Source organism: Camelina sativa, chromosome 2, assembly GCF_030686135.1.
Source record: "Camelina sativa cultivar CO46 ecotype springtype chromosome 2, ASM3068613v1".
Classification (NCBI taxonomy): Eukaryota; Viridiplantae; Streptophyta; class Magnoliopsida; order Brassicales; family Brassicaceae; genus Camelina; species Camelina sativa.
Window position 1 is genome coordinate 23,236,435 of NC_141881.1, and position 15,907 is coordinate 23,252,341.

A 15,907-nucleotide genomic window follows, 5' to 3' on the forward strand; every position below is an offset into this window, starting at 1 on the left:
GTTGTGTTTCACTAGCATTATTAACTCATCTATCTCATGTTCCACGTTTGATCATCTATTTACCAGGTCTTTGATTTCTGTGTCATATTGGTTTAGTTGTGGTCTTGTGGATGTAACTAATAACACTTTTTGAGTAAGCGATTATAAAAAAAAAAAAGAAAAAATTTGTGTTGGTTGTAAAGTATATAATCCATAATATCATTATTTCACAAATTTAGGTATATGTTAGTTAAATATATACTTAACTATTTACTACCAATGGAAAATTTAACTATTTACAAATTTAACTATTTACTAGTAAATTTATATGTAATGATTAAATTTAACTATTCATTATTTCACAGATTTAACTATTTACTAGTAACCCAAAATATCACAAATTTAACTATGTCACTATTGCATTTTTTTAAAAAAGTTTGTCACAAAAAAAAAAAGCAAAATAAAAATAAAAATTGAATATTCTCATTAGGCCCAAAAGTCCAATACCATTGAGCAGCGTTTTTTGGTACATCTCAAAGTTAAACCCAATCTTAAATCAAATACGACCGTTAAATCAAAAATCTTCGGTTTTGGCTTTTGGATATAGGAGCCATGGTGATCTTATCTCTTGTCTCTTGTTCCTTCTCCGTTTTCTCACCGCCGACTAATCTCCGTCTTCACCTCCCGCCGGTTACGGCAGCTCTCTGTTCCCATGGAGCCTTCCCTACTTCTTCTACATTTCGGTCTGAGCTACGGCCATTGCTTTTCCGCTACTTAGATCGTCGGGAAACTGCTCTTGTTTTCCGATGTAGTTGCCTTAGTTCTCCAATTAACGCCGGAAGTCAAACTGGTAAGTTAATTTGAATATCTGATACACTTCTCTTTAACTATATGTGTTCATTTTTCTCTGGAGCATATTCACAAACACTTGGTGTGCGTTGATCCAGTAGCTGCTTTTTTTCTTTGCAGTTGCAGAGTCTCTGTTTTCGTTATTCCGAGATATTGGGTTTAGAGAAGAAGAAACTGAGATGGTTTTAGAGAAGAACCCAGATATAAAGTCGGAATCTTTGGATAAAATCAGTGCTCGTGTTGCTTCTCTTCAAATTCTGAAAATCAATGGCTTTGCGCTTCAGGGGTTGATAGCAAAGTGCCCTAATTTATTGACTTCAGTAGAATTAGATCCCGTTACTAGTTTCTTGGTTGATGAACTCGAAGGAAGGCTTGAGCCTGAACTAGTTGAGCGCTTACTTGCTGTGGTAGAAACATCTATCTTGCTTAGTTTCATTCAGAAGGTGAGATTGCTTATCCTCCATGGTATACCTAAAGAAAAGATCTCTCACGTATTGAGCAAAGTGTACTTAAATAAACTGCTGTATCAGAAATCAGTTGAAGACATTGAGAGATTGATTAGTTTCTTGGAACCTTTTGGTGGAATCGGTATAATAGCGAGGCGGCCAGTGATTCTCAATAGTGACTTGGATAGTCAGTTGATTCCTAGGGTTGATTTCATTAGGGATCTAAGCGGGGAAGACGATTTCGCCACTGGAACCGTGCTACGTAGACTCCCAGCTATATTGAGTTATAGTGTTGAGCATATGAACAGCCATGTTGAGTTTCTTAAGTCTTTTGCTGGCTTGACGACCGAGCAAGTGTTTAAGATTGTTCATGTGTTCCCTAATGTTATCAGCACTAGTAAAGAGAGGAAACTGCGACCGAGGATAGAGTTTCTGAAGCAATGCGGCTTTGATTCCCCTGGCATGTTCAAATTCTTGAGCAAAGCACCGTTGTATCTAGCTTTATCTGAAGATAATCTCTCGCACAAACTCGGGTTTCTGGTGAAGATTGGATATAAGCATAGAACAAAGGAACTGGCTTTTGCGATGGGAGCTGTGACCAGAACAAGCTCTGACAATATGCAGAGGGTGATTGGACTGTACTTGAGCTACGGTCTTTCGTTTGAAGACATTCTAGCTATGAGCACAAAGCATCCTCAAGTCCTGCAGTATAATTATAGTTCTTTAGAGGAAAAACTGGAGTATTTGATCGAGTACATGGGTCGTGAAGTCGAAGAGCTTCTTGCATTCCCTGCATTTCTTGGGTACAAGCTTGATAGCAGGATCAAGCATCGGTATGAAGAAAAGTTGAAGAGCAGAGGTGAAAACATGTCTCTTAACAAGCTTTTGACAGTATCAGCTGAAAGATTCTCCAAGGCGTCCAAAGACATCGAAATGATTTGTTTATGATTCAGTGACAAAAGTTCATTAAGAACTTACAACTGAGAGTTTATATCACAATTTCCTCACTTGGATATCATCAACATTAATACTTTACATGCCTTGATTTATAGAGTTAAGCTAAGCTTTTGTATATTCATTAATGTTCGTGCTTGGATTAGTTTGTGCGTGCGTTAGTCCATGAATAAAATGTAACATATGTAGCATTGTCTCTCTCGGCTCACATCGGTTCTTCTCCTAGGATCAGGGAGAGCAAAATCTCTCTTCCACTGGTTTATACAGGTTATCGGTGTTTTGTCAATAAATCTTGGAAAGCGACAGATGATTTTGCAGGTGCAGGATGGATGTGTAATGGTCCGTTGCCGACTATGGGTGTCACCAATTACCGCGTAGTCTCTCCCTGTTGCATGTACAAGTAGATGCCTTTATTTGGGTCATGCGGTGCATGATTGGTCATGTTTCTCGAACTACAAATGTTAGTGCGGACTCTTTGGCACGTCAAATGCGGATAGCTCCGCAACATATTATGTTTGTAAACAACTTCTTTTCTATATGAGCTGATCTATTGATAAAAAAAAAATGTCTTTTTTAAAGTAAAATTTTTTTTTACAGAAATTGTCATTTGACATCCTCTTCTTTCTTTCTATATGTGTCATTTTCTCTTTAGTATTTTTAGTGTATTTTTAATTAACTTTATATGATATATATTATCTTATTTATCTTCATATTTAAGACAAAATATATTTTGATATTATACATTTATTTCTTATATGTCTTTACTTTTATTTCTTGGTCTCATTTATCTCTCTTTTATAGATGTAATTACATCTATATCTATTAAAGTAAAGAAATAAAAGAGAAAATCATTATGGGACAATATGCTACACAAATTAAAGAATAAATTGACCATCTTATAATGTATAAAATCAAATTATATTTTCTCTTAAATATAAAGATAAATAAGATAATGTATATCATATAAAGTCAATTGAAAAAATACACTAAAAATATTGAAGAGAAAATGACATATGTCGAAAGAAGAGAGTGCCAAATGACAATTTCTTAGAGCTTGTTAAAAGAAAATTTTACTTTATTATATAAGATATGCAATTTCATTCTACTTAAAAAAATTTAAAGTATATTTAAATATATATAATTTATAAATATTTAGAGAGAAATATATATTAAAGTAAATAAATAAAAAAGAAAATCATTATGAGACAATATGCTACACAAATTAAGAAATAAATTGAGCATCTTATAATGTATAATACTAAATTATAATTTGTCTTAAAAATAAAGATAAATAAGATAATGTTCATATAAAGTCAATTGGAAAAATGCACTAAAAGTATTAAAGAGAAAATCACTACATGTCGAAAGAAGAGAGTGCCAAATGACAATTTCTTAGAACTTGTAAAAAAAAACCTTTACTTTATCATATAATATATATATATATATATATATATGTTAGCATCATAAACACACAAAATTACACAAAATACTCTCCACTTTATAAAAACATCTTCGCTAAAAAAAGAATTATTTAGCTAAAATGAATTATGAGAATCCATTAGATCCAACTTTGATCATCTCAAGGGTGCTTACAGCGTATGATCTTGCCAATGCTGTGACATTACCCACAGAACAAGTAAAACTTGTCATCGCGAAGATTAATTCCGATGTTGATGTTACGAGTGATCTATATATTACCAATGAAAAACTGAAGAAAGAGGGTTTTCCAGTGAAAGTCCATGACCGCGAAGAGAAATTATTGTATACAGTTACTCTGAGGTTGCATGATAGAAAATATTATCTCGGGTCTGGTTGGAGTGTTATGAAGCATTCGTTAGATCTCAAAGAAGGGGATCATCTGAAGCTCTACTGGGATCACTTGGAAAAGGAATTTGTTGTTCTTAATTTTAAATATACTTTATTGCTTTTTTTAATAATGTATTTTTTTCCGGTTTTTTCTGTTTAATGCTTTGGATTTCATATTCTATTTTAAGTTAACTATTGGTTTTTGTATTTCTAATTATAATTAAAATTTCTTAAATTCCAATAATAAAATACTAGTTGTTTTGTTGTTTCTTTCTTTCTTATTTTCCTCAGTGTCGTCTCTTATTATTATTTTTATTATTTTATATTTCTAAATTATCAAAAAAGGCCATTCTCAAAAATAGCATCAATTTAAGTTTTAAGTCCAAAACTAGCACTCAAGTTCAAAAATTCCAAAATTAGCACAAAATTTATATATCATTAAAATAAATAAAATATTAATAAAATTATAACAATGTCAAAATCGTGAGATTGCAACAATCATGTTCTCTCTTACTTCTCTCTTTCCACCGATTCCAAATTCAATAGCAGACGATGTTCAACCGGTGAACCCAATCAGATATGAGAGTCATCCGAAGTCAGTGAAACCAGTAATTGCGTTCTCGACATTGAAAAGGAGCACAAGCATGAATCTAAAGACCAGAGAGATCTTCGAGCTCTTGTTCAGAAAAACGAGATAGCCCAAGCTTTGCAGGTCCCAAGCTCTATCTCTAATTTTAATTTGAATGATTTAGTTGGTGTTGGTATGGAGAGTTTTCTGATTTGTGACCTTCAACCATGATAAATCCCATGACGGGAGTGACGAAGGTTTGTTTTTTTTTGTTTGCTCCATTACGATATCTCTCATACTAGAAATTGAGAACTTTGTTTCGATTTGGATCTAGATCTAATAGTTGTGATGGGGATTCGATTCAAATATCTCTCTCAGGTTTTGATCTCTTTATTGTGTGATCATTAATTTTCAAGTATCTTCTGAAAATTTAATTGTTTTGGAATTGAAATTGTGTTGCAGGTGAGCTTGATGGAATTTGCTTTCTTATTATCTGAGTTCGTTCAGTACAATCAAACCCAAGTTGACAATATAACTGAACTTGAGAGAATGTGAGCTGATTGGTTTAGTTAGAATGATAACATTTTCTTAGTCTGAATCATTCACATCCCATCTCCCAACAATGTGTTTTCTTATTGATAATGATGGCTCTCAGACTAGAAATCATTCACATCCCATCTCCCATCACAGTCACATTTGAAGATTGAGGAAGTATTGTTGAGAATTCATGAACACTTTCCTGATACTTATTCCCTGATTTCAATTTTTACTGCAGGGAATGGGGTTGAAGATTTCTCTAAGCTATGTCATGATGCAGATGATACAAGATGCAAGTATGTTTTGGAAATCTGCAGATGAGACTGTGTTCTTTTATCCAATTTTACTATATATGTTGTTTAGACATATATGATGATTGAGAAACCTTTTAATTTTTTTTTGGTACTTGTATGATGTATAACATTCTCACATGTTTATGTTAGCACTTTGCTTTAACTGTAACTGAGCTTCATGAAAGATTGTATGAAATTTGGGAAGGATTCTAAGAACTTTAGGAAGGATTTCCTTGAACTTCATAATGGCTTTCATAAAAAAAGTTTAGATTCCCAAACATCAGAATATGCACAAAAATGAAATCATTACCCATCACTAATGGAATAATCTACTAGTATTTGACACATTGATCCAAAATATACCAAAATTATATATTTAGAAACACATATATTTAAAATTTTGAAGGGTTCTGTAACATCCGCGAACCAATTTTTAAGGTTTTGGTGTGGGTGTCGATCGACACCCTTGGTGTATCGATCGACACCATGTTTTCTGGTTTGGTCCGGTTCGTTTTAATTGCTGTTTGGTTCGGTTTGGTTCAAGGAAAATCCCTAAATCGTGTTATAAGTGGAGAAGCGACAAATTAAGGTTTTTAGGGTGTCTTGTCGCCGTTTTCAGAGATAGAGAGAGAGGAGAGAGCCTATTGTGGTGTGAAGGAGATTAAAGGAGAAAGATCAGAATCGTTAGGGTTTGGGAGGAAACAGTTTCGGCATATCAAATCATTCTCAAAGGTAATGAAATTTGGTAGGTTTATTTCCAAGTCTTTCAGCGTCATTCGCCTTTTTACATAAGTAGATTTGGATTTAAACTCGATGAGTTATTGGCAGTTTCGTGAGACACGTTTTCTCAGACGCGAGTTGGGACCATCGGAGATTTTAACTGAGATCGTGGTCTCGTGTGGTGCCTGATCGTGCTGAAATTTTGTGGGAAGCTTCGTGACGTCTAGGGGTAGCTTTTCACCTGAGTGATTTGATAGTTAACGGTTGGTTTTTATTTTAGAGTTACGTCTTTGAGACTGTTCTTTTCTGATGTTTCTGTCCAGTTTTGTTATAAGTCGTTTTTGATTGTGTGGCTTGTTGTAGGGCGTTTCTGGGCTGTTTCAGACGTTAGGAGGGTCTCAACTAGTTGTATTGGTTGTTATAATCAGTTGATAAGGTGAGTGCATGACCATGGCTTATCTAAGCCTGAGAATCCTTTGTTGTTCTTGCTTGATTGGTGGTGCTTTGTGGTGTTGTTCTTGCTTGATTGGTTGTGTTAGTGGTGTTGTTCTTGCTTGTGGTGGTTGTGTTATGGTTCTTATAGGTTCCTGAAGGTTTTGGGTGAGGTTGGAACGGATTGGAGATGATTGGAAACGGAGGTTCGTCGTTCGGATTCGTGCAGTTCACGTCTGCGAAGGGAGTGTCGATCGACACCAGTTAGGTGTCGATCGACACCATGTTTGGTCAGTGTCGATCGACACCTCTCTGGTGTCGGTCGACACCAAGTTGCTTGTTTCGTGATTTTTCCTGGTTTGTTGTGTTTGGTTGTCATTTGTTAAGCATTGGAATCTCAGTTGCTTGTGTGTATAGTCCAGTAGATGGGAGGATTGCCTCACTAAGTATTTGTGATAATACTTACGCATCTCAATTGTTGTTTGTGGTGTGCAGGTTTGTGACGTGGAATCATGGCAATGAGGAGGAGGATGATCTAGGGTCTCGTTTGTGTGTTATTGGATTTGTTGGTTATGTTGTTGGAACCTTGGTTAGTGTTATGTTAGGTTGCCGGATAGAATGGTTAGGAATGTTATTGTATTGATGATGTTGTTGGTTTTGTATTATTGGTATGTTTCCGCTGTGCTTAATGTTATTGCTGGTTTAATGTTGAGTTGTGGTTTGGGTTGGTTAATTAAGTAGTATGGGATGCTTAATTATATATTGTATTTAATTGTTAAAAAAAAAAAAGGGGGTCGGGTTGTTTCAGGTTCAATAATATTTAGGAATGACTTTTGAAATTCAGGATAGTCTTCATAAAGATAGTAGTTAAAAAAAATCACATGTTTAAAGTGTTTTTGCTTAAATTCAGGATAGTTTAAACATGTTGTGCGCTTTGCCATGGAACATCTTGTTCATCATCAACTCTTTTTTGGAACAACATACTCAACTTCCTTACATCGTTTCTTTCTTCTTTGCTGAAATCAGTATGTAAAAAAACCCACATTACAATTAAACACATCAAATATATCACACGCTTCTACAACACAAGACAAAAGATAATTCTATCTTGTAAAGAAACATTTCAAAGACATCATAGACATAACACTAAAATACTTCATAACATCCGTTTAGGAAGGTCATCCTAATATTTATGAAGGCATTCTTGAAATTTAGGAAGACCTTCCATAATGACAACACAAACTTCCACTCAAGTGCCCATTTTCTCATCTTCATCATCAACTCTAAGCTTTGTTCTTGAAATACTTGCTATCATGTATATCATCAATCACTTGAGTTAGAGCTGAAAACCTTATTCAACAATATGGCCAGTCCATGAATTCAATTTTTGTTTTAACATTACTTCAAGAGATATCTTTTTTTTTGGACAAAACAACTTTCATTAAATTTAAAGCCTCGAAGGAGGGATGTTCTTACAACTTAACAGCAAAAGGTTACAAGAAATGTAAAGATAGAGACTACATGAGTCTTCCAAGAAGATGCACAACCTTGAGGAGCTTGCAAAGGATAGAAGATCTTTTGATGTCTTGTAGGATTTAAGTTTGAAGACAAGCTTCAGGAAATCCCTGACCAACAAGTGGTCATGCTTCGCTCGTACGATAGACGCATAGAAGCTTTTAAAAGTGTGCTCCATGGAGGAGGCTAAGGGGTTAGATGGTTGCCAAGTGCTTATGGCGTTTGAAGGAGGTGAAACCGGGAATCGCAGTTGGTGGGTGACAAGCCATAACAGAGCAGGTGGGTCCTCCCTCACATGAAGCCATTGGCCATGGAGGTTAAGGAAATCCACACAAAACTTGTAGTCGGCTTGGCCCTGAGAATTGAGATCAGATCCGAGTCTTCGACCTTGTGGTAGTAGTTGACAAATTGGAGCAGAGGGTACTATCAGCGGATTCAAGCAAACTGTTGGATCAGAATCTAAGTTAGGATTCAGCAATGTAGGCTTCCACACAGTGCTATTCAACTGGCCTCGACAAATATATCTCTCAAAAGACTCTAAAACAATGAACCTTCTGCTTCCGAGGAGAACTCGACTTGACCAAGCAGAGATGACTATTTCCAGAGAAATTGAGCTTGCAATAACATTATCATAAACAGATCTAGGTAGACAATCACTACAGCTAGATTTACACTATTGAAAGGGGTCCAGTAATTTAAACCATTCACCAAACAGAATCATAAAAGGGAGCTGCAGTAGGGAAATAAGATACCTTTCCATTGTAAGAATTGTATTCAAGAAGTATAAAGATTTCACATAGATGGACTCAGGGCACAAGGAATACGGGGCTGGATGTATGATGAGGCAACGGTAACCAATGCTCCTTGGAGGTGTGGTCATAATGTCGTTCCTGTACAATCCGTTCAACTGACCTCAACACTAGAAAACCTCAGAAAGAGGGTTATGAAGACCGGATCTAGACATAGAGAATCTAAGCCCAAAATCACATCGTCGATACAAGTGCAGTGAGAGTATACTCTTACAAAGCTTGGCCAAAAGATGGTATGGTAACAGGGTTTTAGAAAAACATTGCCAATACCAGTTCAATGATGTCAAATTATTCTTCAGGTGGAGTCTTTGACCACCGTACTCAAATAATCGAAGCAGCATATGAAAAGGTTTGGACAAGAGAAGGATAACGACAGACCTGAACTATCGTCGTATTGGGTTTGTGCACAAGCTTCTAGTACTGGGTCGAGAGTTGGTTCTAGGGCCCAAAGGTGAGGAAAGGTCCACCAGGTGAGAACCTAGGGTTCCCTTTGATACACGGAGGCTGCGACAAGGCGGGTAGCAAATCAACGGAGAGAAAAACCTCATTGGGGAGAACGAGCTCCACGGAACCACTGTACTCATGGTCTTTGAGGGTTCTTCAGCAGAGATTCGACTTAATTTGGATCTGCACGCCATGGGTGAGTTTCGGAATACTTGCAGTTGAATTGGTATTGTGAGCAGAGGTTGGATCTGGGAGAGAGATGTCAGCCAAATCCTCCTTCTTAATCCATTGGATCCTGACTGACCGGAATAGGTTGAGGGTTTGAGCAAAGATTGGGAGGGTGTAAAAGTTTGAGAATATTGAGGTACACGCCGAAAGGAGATTAAGGACGAAGCTAGAAAGAAAACGGAAGCAAAGGAGAAAGAGGAATCCCGACGCTGGCGATTCATGCTTTCGCCGGTGCCGGAGAACAAAGCTTGAAGAGGTGTCTCAATATTAGTGCCTGAGAGCAATTCGAATTAAGAAATCTTTGGGAGCAGTTCACGTTACTTATATATCACATTTAAACTAATTCTGCAACACTACCAGATTGATTAACCTTAAAATCCCAAGAAACACTACCAAGTTGATCTGTGCCATTAGCAAAACAATTCAAAAACTCATAGCAAGCTAGATACTTTACCGAATTCAATCACTCCTAAACAGCTTACACTTCTTCTCAAAAGAATCATAATTCATACGAATACTTAAAACTCTCCCACATAATCTTACCATTATTTTTATCATCTTGTAGCATAAGATTCCCATAATCCAAGTAGCTGAATCCCGCTCCTTTCTTCCACCTCTCACCACCATATCCATCGTTATTCCTCTTCCTCTTCGACGATCTTTCTCTTTGTCCTGATGACAAGAGTCTTTCACCAACTCCAGCAAATCTGTAAACCATATACTTAATATGTAATTTCTCGATTTGCTTGGTCTCTCATCATCGTCTTTTTCATATTTATCCTTTTCTTCATCATCTTTGTTGACTTGGAAGTGATTATTCAAATTCAGAGGTAGTCATGTGAGAGGGCGAGGTGAGATTGGAGCAGGGTTCAAATCCAACTCTTCATTTTGATTATTGAAAGGCCAGATCGAGATAGATCCCATACTCTGTTTCTTAGATCGGAATCGTTTACGCATTTTCTTGGTCGTGTGCCTACACAAAATAGCTGACCGGTCAACGTCGGAGCCCAGAAAGAGATGCAACGATGGCGACGTTTCTCCTGGAAGTGGCTGAAGATGAGCTAGATCTCAGATGTGGTGATTCACGACAAGCTTCACTAGAGAAATCCAAAATCGTGAGTTTAATTTTAAAATAATAAATTCTGTATTTAAATTAAATATCAAATATCACTTAATGCTACATTTGGAAAAATTAAGCTTATATGCTTGTTTTGGAAGAAAAACGTAAAATGGTGTTAGTATAGGATATTTCTCAAAAAAAATATGAGATGTTGAAAAAATATATCAAGAATATAACAAAAAAAAGTATAGTTAAAATTTATACCCGAGCCTTTCTCTCTTTCTCGCCACAAAACACAATGATCATATGGCTAGGATGCTGCCATCGTCTCGGCCACAAAACACAAGAAGAACACTCGAGTTGAGACGATTGAAAGCAATATGTTCCTTCTTAAGTTGGAATTGGGCTTAAAATCTAAATAAGTTGGCCTTGGCCCTAGCCATATGATCATCTTGGAAAAAGGTTTAAGTAATAAACCTCATCAACCTAGAAGTCCAGAGAACCAACAAAATACTATCACTTTGCGGTAATTAGGAATCATCTTGATTTTCTCACTTGGATATCATCAACATTAATACTTTACATGCCTTGATTTATAGAGTTAAGCTAAGCTTTTGTATATTCATTAATGTTCGTGCTTGGATTAGTTTGTGCGTGCGTTAGTCCATGAATAAAATGTAACATATATAGCATTGTCTCTCTCTTGGCTCACATCGGTTCTTCTCCTAGGATCAGGGAGAGCACAATCTCTGGTTTATACAGTTATCGGTGTTTCGTCGATAGATCTTGGAAAGCGACTGATGATATTGCAAGAAGTGTACTTCTTTCCGTGGTCCGTCGCCTACTATGGATACCACCAATCAATGGAAGGCCATACAGTGCATGATTGGTCATGCTTCTCGAACTGCAAATGTTAGTGCAGATTCTTTGGCATGCTAAACGCGCACAGCTCCGCAACTTGTTCTGTAAGTAAAAAACTTAATTGGCTCATATGAACTGATTTATTGATGAAAAAAGAAATCTTTAAAGTAAGGTTCTTTTTTTACAAGCTGTAAGAAATTGCCATTTGACACCTTTTTCTTTCTTTGATATGTGTCATTTTCTCTTTTAGTATTTTTAGTGTATTTTTAATTGACTTTATGATATATATTATATTATTTATCTTCGTATTTAAGACAAAATATATTTTGATATTATACATTTATTTCTTGTTTATCCTTACTTTTATTTCTTGGTCTCATTTATTTCTGTTTTAATAGATGTAATTACATCTTTATCTTTTTTTTTGTCAACCAAACATTAAATTAGAAGATAACTCCAAGGTTGGTAGCCCAAACCGGAGGAAAAGAGTTTACAAAAGAAGTAGCAAAAAGTAAAGATCTTGAAGAACGGGCAAGGCAATCTGCCCGTACACTATAATTACATAGCATCTTTATCTATTAAAGTAAAGAAATAAAAGAGAAAATCATTATGGGACAATATGCTAATCAAATGAAAGAATAAATTGAACATTATAATATCAAATTATATTTTGTCCTAAAAATAAAGATAAATAAGATAATGTATATATATATATACAAATTCAGAAAAATTTATGAAAATCTTCCTCAAGTTCCAACTTATTTACAACCCTACCACTGTCTTTATTAGTAAAAATGTAAATTTGGGCTCTACGATTACAATTCAAAAATATTCTCATAACAATCGTTTGGACTAGCCCAAGCCCATCCTTTTTATAAAATTACATAACCCAAAAATATTTTCATAACAATCGTTTATCCTCAACAATTTAATAGACAGATTTTTCTTCCCTTCCACAATGATCTTCTCCGAGATTTCTGTTTAAACTGCTTGATTTCCAAAATTTGTTAACAACAATTACGGATGTCCTAAATCAATCAACCTAAACAGAATTAAATTTTAGAATATAACATATCCCATAAAGATACCATAAAAAAACAGAACACATAATTATCTCCCTAATTACTAGCTTCATCAGATCTTTTTGATATCTTAACAAATGTGTTATATGACCTAATCGGTTTCCCTATAAATAATACTCAACTAAAACGAAGATTATACACAAGCAAACACATATAAACATCTAAATAATACTTTTGGTTTCTTGAAAGACGTTCGCCCCTACAAAACCTCATGGAGGGTTCAAGTGAAGGTCATCCATTCATGGCGTCTAAATACCGAAAACGCTGGTGAAACACTTGAGTTGGTTTTGTCAGACTTGATGGTAAGGTCTAATGTTTAGGTTTACGAGATACAATTATTTTCTATTACTAATGTATCTTATGTCTTTCATTCTTTCAGAGTAAAAAGATTCATGCATCAGTGAAGAAGGAATTGGTAAACAAATATGTGAATAGGCTTCCTATTGGTAACTGGGTTTTCATTGAGACATTTGCTCTTAGCTATGCAACTGGTCAATTTAGACCAACCACGCATCTGTACAAGATGTCATTTACCAATGGAACTATGGTCATGGACAGTGACCATGTTTCTGATGCTAGCTTCCTTACCTTAACTGAGTTCAAATACATCCACAGTGGTCAAGCTAATCCCCACATATTTGTTGGTAAGTATCTATATATACATTTGTTTTAATATACACTCAATATATATTTATATGTTTCATTCTGCAGAGATTATTGGTCAAATTGTGAGTATGGGTGAATTGGAGGACCTCGAAGCCAATAACAAGCCTACCAAAAAACTCAATTTTAAGCTATGGGACGAAACATAATTCTTACCTGCTAATATGTCTATATGATTATTATGTGGGATAACATTTGCAATCACTAATCCAACTTAGTCATTTTATATGATAGAGATGAAAGAATGTCATGTACCTTGTGGGGTTCCTTGGCCGAGCACGTATTTACATACTGTCAAGACTCTCATGGAAGCATCATCACCTGTGTCCTCAGATTTGTGAAGATAAAATCCTACAAGGATAAAAACATTTAAATATTACAAGTTTGAGATCATTTAACAGTAAACCTAGATTATTTTCAATACCAGGCCTGTTATTTGAATATAAGTGTTATTTGAATAACTTACCAATATATATAGTATAGATTGCTTCGTTACTCTTCCACTTCTATTTTCAAAGTTTCACTTATGTAATCCTGTAACAGGAATTACCCTGACAAAAATAAAACCAGTTTCACATTAGACTTGATTTAAATGAAAAATACAGTCTTTATAAAACTAAACAAAGATTCAGTATCTTATCTTTATTCGAAAACTACTTGCAAGGGAAAAGAAATCCAAATTACCGGTTTCTTATAAGTCAACCTTCAACACATTTGTTCCCCAATTATCGTCTTACTGAAAGTAATTGTACCCTGACCAAGTAAAATTAAACATTAGAGTTTTAAAAGATTGTAGTAGAGGCATCTACAAATCAATAAGAGGGTTTCATTACTTATCTTTGATTTAGTGTTCTTCATTTCTTTTTGCTGACTTTTAACAAAAGAAAATAATTAACGAAACCTTAAACTTGAAAAAAGATCTAAACATGTATCCATGTAAACAACAACAATATTCAAAATCAATTTTGATGGAAAGCTACAAACCTTTGAAAGAAGACTCAATTCGATTATATATCTCCAAGCTCCACTCAAAAGCTATAATCATACATCGAAGATCAAATAAATGATTAATATAAATCATTTGATAACTATCACACATAATTAGAAAGAACAGATATAGATATTACCTTAGTGAATAGTGATCCATTGTAGACGAAATTTTTCCCTACTTGCAAGGAAAAAGAAATCCAAAACTCATAGGTAAGTTTTAGGCCAAACTTCAATCCAATTGTTGTCTCTAGGCTTCCTCTTATTGAAAGTAATTTAACCCTGACCAGGTAAAATAAAAGATTAGAGTTTTTGGATCTATAAGTCATATGTATTTACAAATTAAGAAATGGGTATCGTTACTTATCTTTGGTTAAGTGTTCGTCATTCGAGTTCCTGATTTTTTAAAAAATCACAAAATTATGACAAACATAAACTTCATAATAAATCTAAACATTAGAAGATGTAAACAACAAAAAAAAAATTCAACACCGATTTAGATTCAGATTCTAACCTTTGAAAGAAGACCCATATTCGTTTATAGATTTTCAAGCTCTACTAAAACGCTGGCATCAGACATAAAAGAACAAGTCAAGCAGGAATCTTAACAGTTTCTGAGCTATAATCAGAAATAGAAAGAATAGATCGGAATCTAAACAGTATTTACGAGATTACCTCACTTATCAATTGAAGAAGACATCGGAAACTCCATTAAGACAGATTGATGATGGATCTTACTCTGGGTTTTCTAATTCGAAAATAGAGGTTGTCTGATCCATTGTCGACTGAATCTGATCTATGTTGTCGGATCGACTTTTGCTCTCGAGACAACCATTTTTTTGTTTTACGTTTTTCTTTTGTTGTTGTCTTTTTTCTTTTTCTTTTTGGCCACCGTAAATTGTTTTGGTGAAGCAAAAAAATTCACAATGGGCCTGGACATTACTAAAACCCATCAACTTTAAATTTTTGGATTCAATTTTTCTGGTCCATTATTATTTTCGAACAAAGTCTTCTTTACTGAATGAAAAAAACTTAAATTTCAACAAATATTGCAAAATCTAACAGATATTTCTATCAACAAAAAAAAACTATTGCCCACACAAATATATGGATGTCAAATTATGGTAAGCTCATCTAATTATTTAAAACAATAGTATTAAAATTAGATTTTGAACTACATTGTAAATACAAATACAAAGAAACAAAAATAGACTAATAATTTATCCAATAGAATTATATGAACAATAATGATATTTTCAATTATTAACCCGCGGTCACAAAATCGATATAGACAATATAAATTAGACAATATATTAGACTTTATAAATTTAAAAACTTAAAAAATATAAAACTAATTATTTACATATATAGACAAATAAATTATTCATTTATTTTATGTGTTCCTAAAAAAAATAAAATAGCCCCACGGTGTACCGCGGGCGTATATCTAGTATTATATAAAGTCAATTGAAAAAAGACACTATGTACCGCGGGCGTATATCTAGTATTATATAAAGTCAATTGAAAAAAAGACACTAAAAATATTAAAATGAAAATAACACATGTCGACAGAATAGAATGCCATTTGCCAAATGACAATTTCTTATAAATTATTAAAAGAAAATCTTACATTATTATATAACAATTTCTTAGAGCATGTAAAAAAAATCTTAT

At 34.4% G+C, this 15,907-nt stretch overlaps 1 protein-coding gene and 1 long non-coding RNA gene across 17 annotated transcripts; one reads left to right on the top strand and one right to left on the bottom strand.

Annotated features, from left to right (window-relative positions):
* The first annotated feature begins 418 nt into the window (after positions 1-418).
* On the top strand, positions 419-2,419 carry LOC104729313 (transcription termination factor MTERF8, chloroplastic). The gene is made up of 2 exons (XM_010448254.3): positions 419-829; positions 949-2,419. Exons 1-2 carry the CDS (start codon positions 592-594, stop codon positions 2,220-2,222), a joined length of 1,512 nt encoding a protein of 503 aa, XP_010446556.2. The 5' UTR covers positions 419-591; the 3' UTR covers positions 2,223-2,419.
* Positions 2,420-11,186: 8,767 nt separating this feature from the next.
* LOC104729324 (uncharacterized) lies at positions 11,187-15,118 on the bottom strand. 16 transcript variants are annotated; one of them, XR_015582021.1, is made up of 9 exons: positions 14,909-15,118; positions 14,748-14,799; positions 14,374-14,629; positions 14,231-14,281; positions 14,080-14,117; positions 13,931-13,999; positions 13,713-13,797; positions 13,502-13,597; positions 11,187-11,603 (listed from the first exon to the last, which is right to left on the bottom strand). It is a non-coding gene; the product is annotated as an uncharacterized LOC104729324 (long non-coding RNA). The 16 variants fall into 16 exon arrangements; XR_015582002.1 differs by lacking the exon at positions 11,187-11,603 and adding an exon at positions 12,260-12,487 and having other exon boundaries at positions 14,080-14,113; XR_015582020.1 differs by lacking the exon at positions 11,187-11,603 and adding an exon at positions 12,260-12,529 and having other exon boundaries at positions 14,080-14,113.
* Between the last annotated feature and the right edge of the window lie 789 nt (positions 15,119-15,907).

Coding starts and splice junctions, on each gene's coding strand:
- LOC104729313 (XM_010448254.3), top strand. CDS start 592: ATGGTGATCTTATCTCTTGTCTCTTGTTCCTTCTCCGTTTTCTCACCG. Junction 830..948: donor TAACGCCGGAAGTCAAACTG/GTAAGTTAATTT, acceptor TTTTCTTTGCAG/TTGCAGAGTCTCTGTTTTCG.